Source organism: Corythoichthys intestinalis, chromosome 7 (assembly GCF_030265065.1).
Source record: "Corythoichthys intestinalis isolate RoL2023-P3 chromosome 7, ASM3026506v1, whole genome shotgun sequence".
Lineage (NCBI taxonomy): Eukaryota > Metazoa > Chordata > Actinopteri > Syngnathiformes > Syngnathidae > Corythoichthys > Corythoichthys intestinalis.
In genome coordinates this window covers 24,894,785-24,911,380 of record NC_080401.1, presented here as the reverse complement: position 1 = coordinate 24,911,380, position 16,596 = coordinate 24,894,785, and the positions used below count along the sequence as shown (strand labels likewise).

The window sequence follows — 16,596 nt, the reverse complement described above, 5'->3', positions numbered from 1 at the left end:
ATACTTCAGATGGCAACATGATATTCTACAGTGACATGTTGTAGCTGTAGTTTTGTGTAATCAAGGCTACCTCTGTGCATGACTCTCCGGGAGTGCATATGCTCAAGTGCGCTGCAAAGCTGGACAAAGTACTTCCACACAGTTCTTTCTGGGATAAGCCTCCGCTGTTTCTTAAAGTGCTGCAAGAACAATAAAAAGACACACACAAAGCAAATAATCATTTGACCTTAGAAGAAGAATACAAGATTTGAACAACAACGCTCACATTTTGGTGTTGTGCAATGCAGTATTAGTATTGTTACAAGTACTGGTTGAGACCGGATCAAGTGCCATTCTTAGTCCCCCACTCTGGGGCTCCGCATTTAATAGGACCCAGATAGCGTTCTTTAATTCGGTTCTTTTCCTAACCGAGCCTCTTCTCATTTTCACTATGGTCTCAATAGAAAGCACATGCAGTCTCAGCAACAAAGAGAGGAAATGTGTGGTATCTTCCAAAACTCCCCCATCTGGTACGCAGTTCTTTTGTTAAGAACTGCTTTAGGTGGCACACTGTAAAAGTTTTTTTTGGGAGGGCGGAGTTTATCAGAATCATCAAACATGAGTTACCTTATTAAAAACTTAAAATAACAGACACAAAGCTTTAACTAAAAAACACGGCTCAGTTGTAGTTCTGCCCCAAGAGCATTGAGTATACAAACAGTCCAGTTGAATTTATGGTTTCTTTCCCAAAATGTTCTTGTTATCATGTCTTATGCATACTGTCCTCTTCGCTCCTCCTCCATGCCCCCTAAAAAAGGCACCGGTTAGGAGGCAGGAAAGCTTGGCGCTGCTTCCTGGTTTGAACTGAGCCACAGCTAGCATACAGTATATAAATGATAAATGTATACATGTGTATTTGCTGTCGTTAAGGGCAATACAGGTAGTCCACGGGTTACGACCTATCCGACATACGTGATTTCGACTTTACACTGGAGTCTCGTCCGCCGTTTTGTCTCCAGTCATTTTTTTTTTTTTTAAAGCCGCATAACAGTTTCTTGTAAGCCACCTCTCAGCATTGATGCTACGCACAGTATATTATTTGTCATTTAATTTTGTTATTAATCTAAATGGTTCATCTCGAATTGTTTTGCATATCTGGTATTTCATCATACCATACTATATGTGCGGTCTGCATTCCTGTTGTTGCACTTGGATTTGTTTGACGTCACGCCAGCGCTACTTTCTGTTAGTTTCGAGTGTTCCTTTCACGTTGGGAAGGGGGAGTGAACGGCAGTTAACATTACAAGAAGGCAGAGAAAGGGTAAACGGCGCAGGCTCGGTGATACCGTGGTTAGCTCGCTATTAGCCCGCAAGTTTACAGTAAATAAAAAAACTCCAGTCCCCATTCTGTATCAGCAGCTTTAAAGTGCCCATGACACCAAAAAGCATGTTTATTTCATACTTTCCGCGGTATTTTATGCTCCTGAATGAAACAGACCGCTTGGATGTGTGTGGAAGCGATCGTTATATTTATTCAGTTTTTTGAATCCCGCGCTACGAAAATGACAGACTTCCGGCTGTGATCTCGGATTTAGGAAGAAGGCGGATGTGACGTGTACGGTAGAAGACCTCTTCGCTAGCTACCCGTGCTGTTGTGTGAGAAGGACTGCGGATTCGTCTAATTTAGCAGAGTATTTCCTTTATTTTTCGCACCATGCCGAAACGATGCGTTGCAGGCTTTTGTTCCAACGTCACGGGGAGTGATGTGAGCCTTTTTCGGTTCCCAAGAGATCCCGTTCGCCGGGAAGCATGGGTAAAGCAAGTACAACGAACGAGGGACAATTGGTCACCATCCAAATCCTCAGCGTTGTGTTCGGATCATTTTACTGAAGACTGTTTCGACCCTGTTCCTCTGCGGAAAGTTGAGATGGGACTTTCAGTGCAACATGCCAGAACCCTACTTGACACAGCTGTGCCAACAATTTTCCCCCGTCCTCAACATGGAGCTAGCGGCAGTGGGCAAAGCGCTCACAAATCTCTGAAGAGGAAGTCCGCTGCCATTGATAAGCGGACGAAAAAGGCTGCAGTTGAAGTAAGTAAGCGTTGTGTTTTATATAATGTAAAATACTGTAAACCCATTTCAGTGTGCTGCCAATAAATTAGCTTTAATTAAAAACCATCAAACAAAAAAATCACATTTGTTGCTGCTGTAATTATTTGCTGAATTATTCGCGCTTTACTATCAAACAATTCGTCTTGTTGACCTCAGAGGCTAGTGGTTATGGTACCTCATTTCATGCTTTAAATGATTTCTCTCATCACGTTTTGTGAATTTTGCGGGCTGCTAGCGCTAGCTAGCGCTAGCTGCGGGCTACTAGCGCTAGCTAGCGCTAGCTAGCGCTAGCAGCCCGTCTCCTACAATTGTAATCGCGCGGCGTTTATTCGAGTGATTGAATTGTGTCCTTTTCTTTTCAGTCGATGATACAAGAATACCAGGCCCATTCAAAGACACAGTGCGAAAGTGTTAATCCAGACGCGGATAATCCTGAGTTGGAAGAATTTGCCGCTGGGCCAGCTCCTAAATCGGTACGTGTAATGTGTTTTACAAAATGTTATAAAACATTTCCACTCAAAATATGACTTTTGACACCTGGTGTATGTGTCATAATAACATTCCCTAAACCTTTCTGTCTTTGGTTTTGGGGAAAATTCTTATTTTGCCATCTAGTTATCAAAATATGATTACATAGTCAATACATTTGAGGCTAATGAATAACTATAAACTTGATGTTGTCTGTGTACCCATAGGTCGACGAGTCCTGTCAGGTTTGTCTTTTGCCACCAAGTCAGACTGTTGCTGTTAGTGCTGCTTTGCAACCTCAAAGACGACATAAAGGTAATTCGAAGTACATTTTCAGTTGCTTCTAATTTAAGGAATTACCTATCGTTGCTATTAACAAACTTTCAAAACATCCATTTGACTTGTGCTTATTGAATTAATATAATACAGATTAAAGAAACATTTTTTTTTTAATATATATATATATATATATATAAAATACCGAGTAAGGGCAAAGTGTTTACTATCATTATAATGTTTAAATGATTAACCTATAATAGGTTGGAACTTATCCAGTGTAAGTTTTTCATTGTCATAGCTGCCTTCCAAAATACATCACAGGCCAAATGTTTGGACACACCGTCTCTCATTAGTGCGTTTTCTTTATTTTTGTCACTATTTACATTGTAAATTCTCACTAAAGGTAATAAAACTATGTGCAATTATGTACTCAGCCAAAAAATGTGAAATATAACTAAAACATATAATATTCTAGTATCTTCAAAGTAGCCACCCTTTTCTCTGATTATTTTATTTTATTTTTTGTAATATAAAATAAAAAATAATAATATAATTTTCAAGTCTGATTGTTTTCTAATTCATTTGTTTGACAGGCTTACATAAAATCTAAACTCTACTGCGGTTAAAATGAAAATTTTTATTGGGTTTCTCACACAATCATCAACATGTTATAGCAATAGGGGGAAGAAGATTGTGATCTATTGTGTGTATCTTTCAGGTGTCCAGACAACATCCGGGCCCCTCATGATGACTGTGGGTACCCAAACCTGCGTTGTTCACTCAGAGCTGAATGTTACCATCGACAGCTGGGACTCGGATGAAGAAATGTTGGTGTGCGAGGCTGATTCTGAGTATGACCTACCCACCGCACCTTCTGACTGCGAGTCCAGCGAGTCCGATTGTCCTGATATGGCTGCGGCCGACCCTGCGCCAGTTCCCAGCCGGGTATATCTAATCTACTGGGTCGCCCTCATTCAGCTCATTAGCCAGTGGGTCAGTTGTCCTGCGTGTGCCTGCAAGAAGGTCAACTGGGTCCCTTCTGAGGTCGGTACCATGTTGGTGCTGGCCTTGAAGTGTGCTGAGCCTGGATGTGGTCACACCGGAACATGGAACTCCCAACCATATGTCGGCAGAATTGCTGCTGGAAACATATTTCTTTCTGCAGCCATTTTATTTGCTGGTGCAACTGTGGGCAAAGTTCTGCGTGTGTTATCTCACATGGGTGTAGCTGTTTACTCCACTCGGTCGTACTTTCGCCATCAAGAACGCTACCTTCACCAAGCCATCAAAAGCGTGTGGCGAGAGCGGCAAATCTGGCTGTTGAGCCATCTACAAGCTGAGGGAGAGGAAATTGTTTGTGGTGGCGACGGACGAGCTGACTCACCCGGTCACAGTGCAAAATACGGGACTTACACGATGATGGAACTGCGGAAGCTAACCATCTTGGATGTGCAGATTGTGCAGGTAAATTAAACTTGTGAACAAAAGATGTTCGATATAAGCCTAATTCTTTATATATCATACTGTATGTTGCTTTGTTTTTTCCCAAATCTCAGAGTAACGAGGTAGGAGGTAGCTACCACATGGAGCCCGAAGGACTGGTTCGGTCACTGCGTGTGCTCGAGGAGTTTGTGCGTGTGGGAACTCTGGTGACAGATCGACATGTGACTGTCAACAAGCTCGTCCGAGAACAGTTCCCACACATTGAGCATCTTTTTGACATCTGGCATATTGGCAAAGGTAATAAGATTCATTATCACAGCTTTATTTATAGCATATTTTACACACCTACATAATTGTCTTTCCAAGGTTTGAAGAAAAAGTTGCAGAACCTCTCTAAGCTGCGTGGATGTGAAGCCCTAAAACCCTGGATTGGCAGTATCATCAACCATTTATATTGGTCCGTGGCGTCAACGCGACCTGGGGACCCCAGACTCATCCTCGACAAGTGGGAGTCAGTACTGAGCCATGTTCAGAATGATCACTCGGGCTTCAAAGGCAGTTTCCCCAGGTGCAGCCATGGTCCTTTGGAAGGTCGGGAACGGAAAAAGCCTTGGCTCACGCCTCGTAAGTTTGCATTCCATTACAATAAGCACACTTATACTATTTCGCAAAATGCTTCTCTGTTCAAGTACAAATTTGATTCTGTCTGGTATTTTGCAGACACCAAGTTGACCAATGAGCTGGAGAAGCTGATCTGTGGCTCCAAACTGTTGGCTGACATTCGCCGGCTGTCTCCAGTCTACCAGACTTCCCACCTGGAAGCCTTCCACAGTCTGGTGAACCATTTTACACCCAAAATGTTCGCCTTTTCTTACGAGGGGATGCTCAGCAGGTATTATTGTAACAATTTTCTGCTGATTTATCCAGTATATTATCTCATGTCTTTGTTTTTTGTTGTCCCAATCACAATCTGATCGATTAAGACATTTTCAATATGAATATTAATATGGAAATACTATTCCATCCATGTTTTTTTTTTTTTTTTTTTTTTTAAGGACGATTGTGGCTGCTCTTCACTTCAATGAAAACGCCCATCGAGCCCACAGCTTAACCCGAGACGGAGTGGGGATTTATAGCATCCACTTTCCAAAATCAAAACAAGGCGGCCATGTTGTGCGCAAAGTTTTGGAGAACCCTACATTTGGTAAGTACGCATTACTAATCCTGTCAATTGAACTCATTGTTGTAAATTATTGGGTGTCATCGTAATGTACAAACCTTTGGACACTTTATTACTGGATACAGTGTCAAGTGTGTTTTTAGAATCTGTCCCATTTTTGCTTGATATTTGCAAGATGAATGGATTTCATGTGGAATTATCTCTGTGCATTTGTCAGTACCATTTGCTTCCCTTGTTATCAGAGTATGTTAGCGAGCTGATGTCGGCGGTGGAGAGGCTTGTGCAGGACGCGAGTGATGTAGAGCCGGATGAATTGGAGGCGATACCGGCTGTGCCCGAGGCCGGGAGGTTATCCCTCAGCAGCAGCTTTCAGCGACCTGACAAAGAACAGGCGGTCCGGGATCATGTCACACGTTTTAATGTGCCATGACTGAACCTTTAATTTTGTATAATTGTGTTCCCCAGTTCTTTCGTTGTCATCTTTTGAAAATGTGAGCTAGTTTTTTGAATTTATAAGGTATTATTGGTTCGAGCCCTGTGTAAATATGTTGGTATATATAAAATATAATGGCACACTTAAATTCCGGTGAATAAAACCATTTTGTGTATTTTTCCAAATCATTGTCTTGAGCTTGATACAGTAGCAATTGTTTTTTACTTGTATCAGCATGTCAGAAATAAGTATCTTATAACGTCCTTGCATTTGTCATATTTCCATATTCCATTCAGTACAATACTTTGTCATGGAAATATAATTTTTGTATTGCACTTAGCAAATATGTAATAAGACTAACCACTGAGGCTTGCAAAAATATTGAAGTAGAGATATTCTTTTAAAAATCACATCAGGATGACTGTATAATGAAACGATTACAATATTTTATTCAACTTGGAGTTTTAGGGAGGATTACAAGGTTGGTATCCAACAAACTCCGGTGATGGGAAGCTTGTCCTGATCTGCGCGACCACACAGGCTGGTAGAGGAACCCTGATCCTCCGCCCCAGGAACTCGTACACCCAGCGCACAAACTGGCGATACGCCGTGTAACGTTTCCAGCTGAAAGCACAATAGGATGGGGTCATTCATTTCCTTTTCCATTTGAAAACCAACACAGTAATGCAAACCGTTATTTTACATTGTAATTTGTGAGACAATGCTAACTAGCCTAAGTCACTGCCGATCACAAAAAAGGTTGGTTTATGAAATTCTGATCAGTGCATATATATGACACATACTTGTTTCCTGACTGGTCCTCATAATTTTGCCTGTAGGCATAATAGGCTGTCTGAAGGACGTCTACGTTCAGGCACACGGGCTGAAATCCAGGGTGCTGGGTAATACATTGGACCCCAGCCCCCTCCATCTTCTCCCTGACTCGCTCCTGTTCACCACAGCAAACGCACTCATCTACTGTGGGCATCACTGCACAGCATTCACATGAACACCTTCAGAAAAATAAAGAAATTTTAAATCTAAATGCAGAACATGGATTGTAGTGAAAGACTCCTTGCAAGAAAAATGTATTTTCTCAGGTCTCCACAAATTAAAACTAATAACAATGAAAATGTCACTATAAAAAAATGAACAGATACAGTGGGGAGAACAAGTATTTGAGACACTGCCAATGGGTTTTCCTATTAGCAGTGTCTCAAATACTTGTTCTCCCCACTGTGTATGTGAATAAAACAGAATATACCAAAACCGATTTAATTTTCAGCCACTCACCATGCAGTGTTGCCCAGTCTGCTGTGGTCATCCTGGGAGTTTGGCTCAGTCTCGTCTGTGTCGCTGCTTTCTGATTCCATATCTTTTTCCTCCAAATATGGCTCAAACCTATATGGCTGTATGGCACATACTTCCTCTGGATCGCCAATTATGTTTGAAAATTCCAAACTTGAACCAGAATCGCTGGAAAATGTTTCCTCCTCCATTGGGCTCAATGCTAAAGCTGCCTGAAATCGTTCTACCGCTGACGTCATCAGCAAGATGGCGGCGCCAGCGGGCTTTAACAGGAGGAGGGGCCTAACAGCACATTAAAAGTCTAATTTCTCGTTATCTGTGCTTTGCAAATTTGCTGTATATAGTCGAATCGTCTCAAAATATGATTCTAATTCACACAATAATGCTATTTAAGACTTTTTTTCTCGTGTCATATGCTCTTTAAACTACATTCAATTAATTTAATGTTGTGAATCAACCGTTACAGTTGTTAAAATTGCTCCCGTTATTCCATAATTTCCCTTCTGTCTACTTTTGTCAGAGTTTTACTACTATTTCATCATTTAAAGATAGATTCAAGACAAGATTCTGCCAATTTAGGAGTATTTTAGATAAAAAGTTAATTAGGTTTGCTACAAAAGAGCCTTCTAGAGAGGTCTACTGGTTTAAGATGGCAGCTGTTTACTTACGCCGGAAAGTGTCATTTCGCATCTCTGTTCAATAATACAAGTTCTAACACCGACGTCGTCTGTCATTTTGCATCTAGTTCTACATATATATGATATCTACTGTAGCCGTATGTTTGTAGCAACTAGCAACTGGGCGTTGTTTGTAGCAGCTGTCAGCCGCAGTCAGGAATGATTGATTTTTTTTTTAATCTAGCTGCATGAGTTGAACATGATATTTACTCTTGATCCGTTCCTCATTACGTCCCAAAGACCGCGGTGACTGTTTTACTTTCGCTTTACCTGGTATAATTCAATAATCGGAATTTGGATATTTGTGAATCGTTCTCGAATCTTCCACGGCCGAATCGCGAATAATCTAAGAATCGGAAATTTCGCACGCCTCTAGTGATATGTCCACTGAAAGTAACCATTCAGAATGGCTCTTTCGTGACGCTAACATGGCAAAGGCTCCCATGAAATATTATCTACAATTAATGCACACGTTTGAACCTGAGGCGTCAGATGACGACGATTTACGCGGCACAGCAGACGTTGGTGATGACGCCGGTTGGTAGCCTGACCCTTCAGAAAAGGAAGAGTGGTAGGCATCTAGCATCGGGATTTCTCCCTTAACCTTCCCCCCCCCCCAGTCATTCTGTGATATAATTATCAGTGATTGCAAAACAGACGAGTAGTTATATCGATCTAGTAATAAATGTATCATATTGAGATGAATGGACAACCTGTCAGCTGTCTTATGACAGGCAAGCAACAGCAACAAAAAAAGCTGGTCACGATCAAGTAATAGACATGTGAAATTGCCAGTGAGGGTCTACTTATGTCTTTGAAAAACCAAACTCTTAGGCTTTCAAAGCTGTCGTCGCTGAAATGTTGAAAACAAAGACGCGATTGAGGAGCCGGTGTTCTGCCAATCGCGCCGTAGGGAGCGGCGGTGCGCTGCGGCAGCAGGCGGACAGTGCGGGACGGCCGGCGTACGGAAGGCCGCTCAGCCCGATGCCGCCCGGTGGGCCCGAGTCCTTCTGATGGAGGCTCTGCCCCTGGACGGTGTGAAGCCGGTAGCGGTCCCCTGCGAGCCGGGCGCGGCCTTCCCGGAGTCGGGTTCATCTCAGCGACGAAATCCCGAGGCGCAAAGGTGAGGGCCACCTCTCGGCAGCCGGCTGCGGTGGGATCCCGGCCCCACTGGGGGTTAAGAGTCTACCATCAACCGGGCACACCACCGGCCCGTTTCACCCTGACATGTTAGAACACCGGGTAGTTCTTCTGCTTGACTCTCATAAAAGATGTCCAAATCTTTGCAGAAGGTTTTTTGGGCCACTCAGAGTCTCGAGCCTTCATGTGAGCAGTTCATCACTACACATCGAGATGGCATGACGAATCTCGCGAGGAAAACCCAGAAAAAGTTTACAATATATGGCGAGGATAGAGTGGTGCTATACTTTCGTATTAGAACGCTGGCGGGGTTCTCTAGAATTGACGTCATCAGGTCGCAACCGACAGCAAGGCGCATCCCTCGTTGCTAAGGTGTTGCTATGGCAGTAACTCAAAAACTATGCAGTCAATTTTAAAAACAAATTTGGTAATGTGAGTTTTGAGACAGTGAATGATGCATTCAGGCCAATTTAACCGAGTAAAACGGTCATCCAAAAAGCTCTTCAGCTGTCCTTCAAGGGACGGAAGAAATATCTATCATATTTCTTACTTTATTTTATAAATATGACTTACAATATATGTTTTTAATAGTTATTTTGAGATTAAGGGTACTTATACGGTTAATTCCGACTCGTGCAGAAATTCGGTTTACGTCGCCATCGTAGGAACGGACCTCGTTCGTAAACCGGGAACTACCTGTACTTTTGTTGCACCACCTAGTTCCAGTTAAAATCCACCTAATCAGTCTGGTCTTCAACTGCAACATGATGATGACAAACTTGAAGCACAGTGTGAGCGTGTTAGGGTCGAGTGAGTAAATTTAAGTAGAAATATTAAAGGAACAGATAAGCAATTTAAAATATGGAAGTCCAGGAGAAATGTTGCCTCCTGACACAAATATGCCTTTCTGCGCGCAAGTGCGCATGGAACCCCGCAGAAGCAGGAGTATAAAGTAAGTGAATATTATATTTTTATATAATTGGGAATAAGAGAACCTTAGTCCTCCCGTGAGTCATCACCTTATCGTGGTGGAGGGGTTTGCGTGTCTCAATGATCCTAGGAGCTATGTTGTCTGAGGCTTTAAGGCCCTGGTAGGGTCACCCATGGCAAACAGGTCCTAGGTGAGGGGCCAGACAAAGTATGGCTCAAAAAGACCTCTTATGATGAGCAACATAAATGAACCCCAGTTTTCCTTGCCTGGACGCAGGTTACCAAGGCCCCCCTCTGGAGCCAGGCCTGGAGGTGGGGCTCGAAGGCAAGCGTCTGGTGGCCGGGCCTGTCCCCATGGGGCCCGGCCGGGCTCAGCCCGAAAAGGCAACGTGGGTTCCCCTTCCCATGGGCTCACCACCTGTGGGAGGGGCCAAAAGGGTCGGGTGCGTAGGGAGTTGGGCGGCAGCCAAAGGCGGGGGCCTTGGCGGTCCGACCCCCAGCTGCAGAAGCTAACTCTTGGGACATGGAATGTCACCTCTCTGGCAGGGAAGGAGCCTGAGCTGGTGTGTGAGGCAGAGAAGTTCCGACTAGATATAGTCGGACTCTCCTCCACACACAGCTTGGGTTCTGGTACCAATCCTCTCGAGAGGGGTTGGACTCTCTTCCACTCTGGAGTTGCCCACGGAGAGAGGCGCCGGGCAGGTGTGGGCATGCTTATTGTCCCCCGGCTTGGCGCCTGTACGTTGGGGTTTACCCCGGTAGACGAGAGGGTAGCCTCCCTCCGCCTTCGGGTGGGGGGACGGGTTCTAACTGTTGTTTGCGCTTATGCACCGAACAGCAGCTCAGAATACCCACCCTTTTTGGAGTCCTTGGAGGGTGTGCTAGAGCGCGCCCCCCTGGGGACTCCCTCGTTCTCCTGGGGGACTTCAACGCTCACGTGGGCAACGACAGTGAGACCTGGAGGGGCGTGATTGGGAGGAACGGCCCCCCCGATCAGAACCCGCTGGGTGTTCTGTTATTGGACTTCTGTGCTCGTCACGGTTTGTCTATAACGAACACCATGTTCAAACATAGGGGTGTCCATATGTGCACTTGGCACCAGGACACCCTAGGCCGCAGTTCGATGATCGACTTCGTAATCGTGTCATCGGACTTGCGGCCGCATGTTTTGGACACTCGGGTGAAGAGAGGGGCGGAGCTGTCAACTGATCACCACCTGGTGGTGTGTTGGCTCCGATGGCGGGAGAAGATGCTGGCCAGACCTGGCAGGCCCAAACGTATTGTGAGGGTCTGCTGGGAACGTCTGGCAGAATCCCCTGTCAGAAAGAGTTTCAACACCCACCTCCGGCAGAACTTCTCCCTTGTCCCGAGGGAGGTGGGGGACATTGAGTCCGAATGGGCCATGTTCCGCACCTCCATTGTTGAGGCGGCCGATCAGAGCTGTGGCCGTAAGGTGGTTGGTGCCTGTCGTGGCGGCAATCCCCGAACCCGCTGGTGGACACCAGCGGTAAGGGATGCCGTCAAGCTGAAGAAGGAGGCCTATCGGGCCTTTTTGGCCTGTGGGACTCCGGAGGCAGCTGACAGGTACCGGCTGGCCAAGCGGACTGCGGCTTCGGCGGTCGCCGAGGCAAAAACCCGGACATGGGAGGAGTTCGGCGAGGCCATGGAAAACGACTTCCGGATGGCTTCGAGGAAATTCTGGTCCACCATCCGGCGCCTGAGGAGAGGAAAGCAGTGCACCGTTAACACTGTGTATAGTGAAGATGGTGTGCTGCTGACCTCGACTCGGGACGTTGTGAACCAGTGGGGAGAATACTTCGAGGCCCTTCTCAATTCCACCGACACGCCTTCCTTTGAGGAAGCAGAGTCTGGGGACTCCGAGGTGGGCTCTTCGATCTCTGGGGTTGAAGTCACTCAGGCGGTTGGAAAGCTTCTCGGTGGCAAGGCTCCGGGGGTTGAAGTCACTCAGGCGGTTGGAAAGCTTCTCGGTGGCAAGGCTCCGGGGGTAGATGACATCCGCCCGGAGTTCCTAAAGGCTCTGGATGTTGTAGGGGTGTCGTGGCTGACACGTCTCTACAACATCGCGTGGACATCGGGGACAGTGCCTCTGGATTGGCAGACCGGGGTGGTGGTCCCCCTTTTTAAGAAGGGGGACCGGAGGGTGTGCTCCAATTATAGAGGGATCACACTCCTCAGCCTCCCCGGTAAAGTCTATTCAGGGGTGCTGGAGAGGAGGGTCCGTCGGGAAGTCGAATCTCGGATTCAGGAGGAGCAGTGTGGTTTTCGTCCCGGCCGTGGAACAGTGGACCAGCTCTACACCCTCGGCAGGGTCCTCGAGGGTGCTTGGGAGTTCGCCCGATCAGTCTACATGTGTTTTGTGGATCTGGAGAAGGCGTTCGACCGTGTGCCTCGGGGAGTCCTGTGGGGGGTGCTCCAGGAGTACGGGGTACCGAGCCCCATAGTAAGGGCTGTTCGGTCCCTGTACGACCGGTGTCAGAGTTTGGTCCGCATTGCCGGCAGTAAGTCGTATTCGTTCCCAGTGAGGGTTGGACTCCGCCAAGGCTGCCCTTTGTCACCGATTTTGTTCATAATTTTTATGGACAGAATTTCTAGGCGCAGCCGAAGCGTTGAGGGTGTCCGGTTTGGTGACCTCAGCATTGGATCTCTGCTTTTTGCAGATGATTTAGAGCTGTTGGCTTCATCAAGCCGTGACCTCCAACTCTCACTGGAGCGGTTCGCAGCTGAGTGTGAAGCGGTTGGGATGAAGATCAGCACCTCCAAATCCGAGACCATGGTCCTCAATCGGAAAAGGGTGGAGTGCCCTCTACGGGTCGGGGATGAGATCCTGCCCCAAGTGGAGGAGTTCTTGGGGTCTTGTTCACGAGTGACGGTAGGAGGGAGCGGGAGATCGACAGGCGAATCGGTGCAGCGTCTGTAGTAATGCGGACTCTGCACCGGTCCGTAGTGGTGAAGAAGGAGCTGAGCCGAAAGGCAAAGCTCTCGATTTACCAGTTGATCTATGTTCCTACCCTCACCTGTGGTCACGAGCTTTGGGTCGTGACCGAAAGAACAAGATCCCGGATACAAGCGGCCGAAATGAGTTACCTCCGCAGGGTGTCCGGGCTCTCCCTTAGGGATAGGGTGAGAAGCTCGGTCATCCGGGAGGGACTCGGCGTCGAGCCGCTACTCCTCCGCGTAGAGAGGAGCCAGCTGAGGTGGCTCGGGCATCTGGTTCGGATGCCTCCCGGACGCCTCCCTGGAGAGGTGTTCCGGGCATGTCCCACCGGCGGGAGGCCCCGGGGACGACCCAGGACACGCTGGAGAGACTATGTCTCTCGGCTGGCCTGGGAACGCCTTGGGATCCCGCCGGAGGAGCTGGTTGAAGTGGCTGGGGAGAGGGAAGTCTGGGCTTCCCTGTTAAAGCTGCTGCCCCCGCGACCCGACCCCGGAACAAGCGGAAGATAATGGATGGATGGATGGATGGATGGATGAATGGATGGATGGATGGATGGATGGATGGATGGATGGATGGATGGATGGATGGATGGATGGATGGATGGATGGATGGATGGATGGATGGATGGATGGATGGATGGATGGATGGATGGATGGATGGATGGATGGATGGATGGATGGATGGATGGATGGATGGATGGATGGATGGAGAACCTTAGTGTCATTGAAGGACGATTGTAGTTAAAGTCAAAGGGGCCGTTTACATGGTGACTCTTCGAGAAGCCGTATAATTTCATGTTTGCATTTATATGGGCCCGTCTCCATTCGAACAATGTTGCAATTCCGCATGAAAACGATGTAGTATTTATGCCAGGCCCTAGGGGGCAGTGCAGATTTACAAGGCGACAGCGAATGATGCACTTTGACCCCACCAAAGTTTCTCAGCCCAGAAAAAAATATGCCCGCATACTCGAAGCGATGCCATATTTCTTTTGTTCAAAAAGGCACAAAAATGGAAACATTCAACATATTTAATTAAAAAATGTTAAACAGTAAATTAAAGCAGACATTCTGCCATATTTGCTGTTTTTAATGTTTAGTAGCACCGCTCCGCTGCGCATGCCTAATGTGACACGTGTACGAGTTATCGGCGCGGTGTCGCGCCGCGGGAGCCTTTGATGTGCATGCAGAGATAGCCCCCTCAATCCCCCGCAATCGAATTCTTCCACTTTGGAGGCAGGATTCAGAATTTTCGTCTTCACCAACACTATATGCACGCGAGGCAACTCCGCAACACAGTCACTGCGTCTTCGTGTTGCAGAGTCGCCATGTAAACTGCTCCAAAGTCACCACACCTGTTGCCGATGGAAATGAGCTTCCCACAGACACATCCACTCTACCAACAGCCAATCAGAGCAAAAAGTATTCAAATTACTTCCAGTCAGCCACTAAAGTAGGTTTAAAAAATTGCATTCTGGGCACTTTCAATGCAAATTGTTGTGTAAATCAGGTAAAATCCTATACAAGGTTATTTTTAAAAATAACAATTTTTAACATGTTAGTGAAGTCTACAAATGAACAACCCAACTGAAGAATGAAAGAAAAAAAATGAAGGGGTTGATAAGAGGTAGATGGAAAGAAGGAAGACCTTGGCCTATATCCAAACAAAGCCTCACTATGGAGCCATTCTTCCCTTGCCCTTCCATTTCCATATCAGAGGAGTGTTTGATGTCAATGGGGGAGCACATAGATGCCCACCACCACCCTTTTCGTCACGCCTTTAACTGCAAACACCGCACATTCATATTTTGTAAGTAAATACAAATCTCGCCATTTCATAAATTTAAATTCTGAGATGAAGAGCTTTTGAGTAGTAAAAAAGGAACATGATGGAAATAAAAGGAAATAACATACAGTACATACTGGAAAAAAAGTTAAATGTGTGCAATGCCCTGTTTCAGACTACATGTAAACATCAACAATGTAATAACTAATATGTGATTTGGCATTCAAAAGAGCAATGCCAGATTTACTTAAAAATTGTATTATTGATGGTGAATGACACAAAGGACAAAAAAGCTCTTCTCTGTCACTGGTTACTGTATAGGGAAGGCACGGTGCAAACAAACCTGAAGTTCTTTCCTTAGATGTATGTTAGTATTCTGGCTTTACAAACACTCATACATTCTCATGATTGTGTCGGCAAAGTATCTGTTGACATGGTAGTGTGTGTGTCTGTGTGTGTGCATGTGAGATCCTTAACTCCGCCATGTTCACTCTCTTGTACAGCTAATCCTCGCTTCTCCTCATTTGTGGTGTTGAACTGTACGGATGTGAAGCTGCCGAGTATGACTGCAAACAGCTTGTCGAGCTGTGCTGATACAACGCTGCGGCATCATTTATGCATGGAAGAAGACCAGATTTGATACAGGCACACCACTAATTTGCAATCCTGGCAGGCATCATAAAAACTTAGGGTTGGGTCTCACTTTAAGATAAAAAAACAAGGAGAACCACAGAACAATGAAATTGCGACGTTGTCATAAATCGTCGTATTTTGAGCATATCGTCATATGTCGAGAAAAAGGAGTCAAATTTTATGTCGGATCTTGAAAGGATTGTATGTCGATGCAATCGTATGTCGAGGTACCACTGTATAATGACTTGCAGACAGATCGGGTGAGTAGGGAGCATGCTCCTGCATGGCATAGTTGTTCTCTGCCAGTAACTGTCAGATTCTCAGGGAGGTGGATCAGTAGGGCTTTGTCTGTTGATTGTGTCAGCAAACAATAGTGGCAAATTCTGGAGCAAACAGACTATGCTGGGTCTTTGGAGTTCCACATGGATACTACAGTTTCTAATGGACGTTGCTCAATAAAGTCAAGTCTGTGTACATTTAAAAACATGTGTAACTTTATTGCCAATGATCATCGTTTTATTCTTCCCAACTTCCTTTCTCCAAGTGAGGCAGCCGTCCACACAGCCTATTTAGATTAAAGAAGATTTCAGGGGGTCCTATAATATTTGGGTTTTGGTTACATTAAGGAATGTATAATTCCGTTTGACTCACTGTCCAGGTAGCCAAAACTCCAGTCATGCATAACCACAGACCTCCTGCCTCCGTTTCTTCAGTTATACAAGGCCACATGTCTGGGATGCTGTTTCCAACCCAGCATTCCTTTAATCTCAATAGAGAGGCAATATGGCGTGGAGCAGGGACTCAATTTCAGACATTATCCTATTAGATTTTACACATTTCACGAAAAGTAGTCTAATTTGTGACAATGTTTGTAAGTATGTAAACATTAACACTGAAGTAATTAAGAATAACCCTTATTTGTGTGTGTAAATCATGACCATTTGCGTGAAGGAATGCTCAAATATGCCAACCAATTCGGTATGATTATTCTTCAGCTTCTCAACATCACCTTTAAATCATGCCAGGAGTGACAGTTGGATAGCAGCTTTGTAACGGAATCAACTAAAGTCAGTGTAGAGACATTGACACCAAAGGCACATTTTAGCAAAATGGTACTACAGCGGTATCAAAACTGATTGAATAATATCAGTGATTTACACAAAAAAATCCACAGGTATTTTGACAATTGCTTAATCATCCACTTGTAACTTAAAATTTTCCAAATCCTTGAAATTTCAGCCTCTTAACAGTCAATGTTCTTTGATGAAATAC

General features: G+C 45.5%; 2 protein-coding genes and 1 long non-coding RNA gene across 6 annotated transcripts in view; 1 reads left to right on the top strand and 2 right to left on the bottom strand.

The window, feature by feature from the left end:
- Positions 1–16,596, bottom strand: part of nek7 (NIMA-related kinase 7) — a 124,446-nt gene that overhangs the window by 38,473 nt on the left and 69,377 nt on the right. For all 4 annotated transcript variants that reach the window (XM_057840690.1, XM_057840693.1, XM_057840692.1 and 1 more), the window contains one exon: positions 71–179. In XM_057840690.1, the coding sequence (XP_057696673.1) occupies positions 71–179 (109 nt within the window). The remainder of the gene's footprint in view (positions 1–70; positions 180–16,596) is intronic.
- LOC130918722 (uncharacterized) lies at positions 1,409–6,080 on the top strand. Its single transcript, XM_057840684.1, has 9 exons — positions 1,409–2,071; positions 2,455–2,565; positions 2,788–2,875; positions 3,558–4,303; positions 4,396–4,579; positions 4,649–4,906; positions 5,003–5,174; positions 5,338–5,486; positions 5,705–6,080. Exons 1-9 carry the CDS (start codon positions 1,694–1,696, stop codon positions 5,890–5,892), a joined length of 2,274 nt encoding a protein of 757 aa, XP_057696667.1. The 5' UTR covers positions 1,409–1,693; the 3' UTR covers positions 5,893–6,080.
- LOC130918726 (uncharacterized) lies at positions 2,392–13,120 on the bottom strand. Its single transcript, XR_009063818.1, has 3 exons — positions 7,189–13,120; positions 6,699–6,908; positions 2,392–6,519 (listed from the first exon to the last, which is right to left on the bottom strand). It is a non-coding gene; the product is annotated as an uncharacterized LOC130918726 (long non-coding RNA).

Bases quoted from the DNA above. Each gene is read 5' to 3' on its own strand.
- LOC130918722 (XM_057840684.1), top strand. From the start codon at position 1,694: ATGCCGAAACGATGCGTTGCAGGCTTTTGTTCCAACGTCACGGGGAGT. The intron at 4,580-4,648 runs GTAATAAGATTC...TGTCTTTCCAAG, and splicing joins CATCTGGCATATTGGCAAAG to GTTTGAAGAAAAAGTTGCAG. The intron at 5,487-5,704 runs GTAAGTACGCAT...CCTTGTTATCAG, and splicing joins TTTGGAGAACCCTACATTTG to AGTATGTTAGCGAGCTGATG.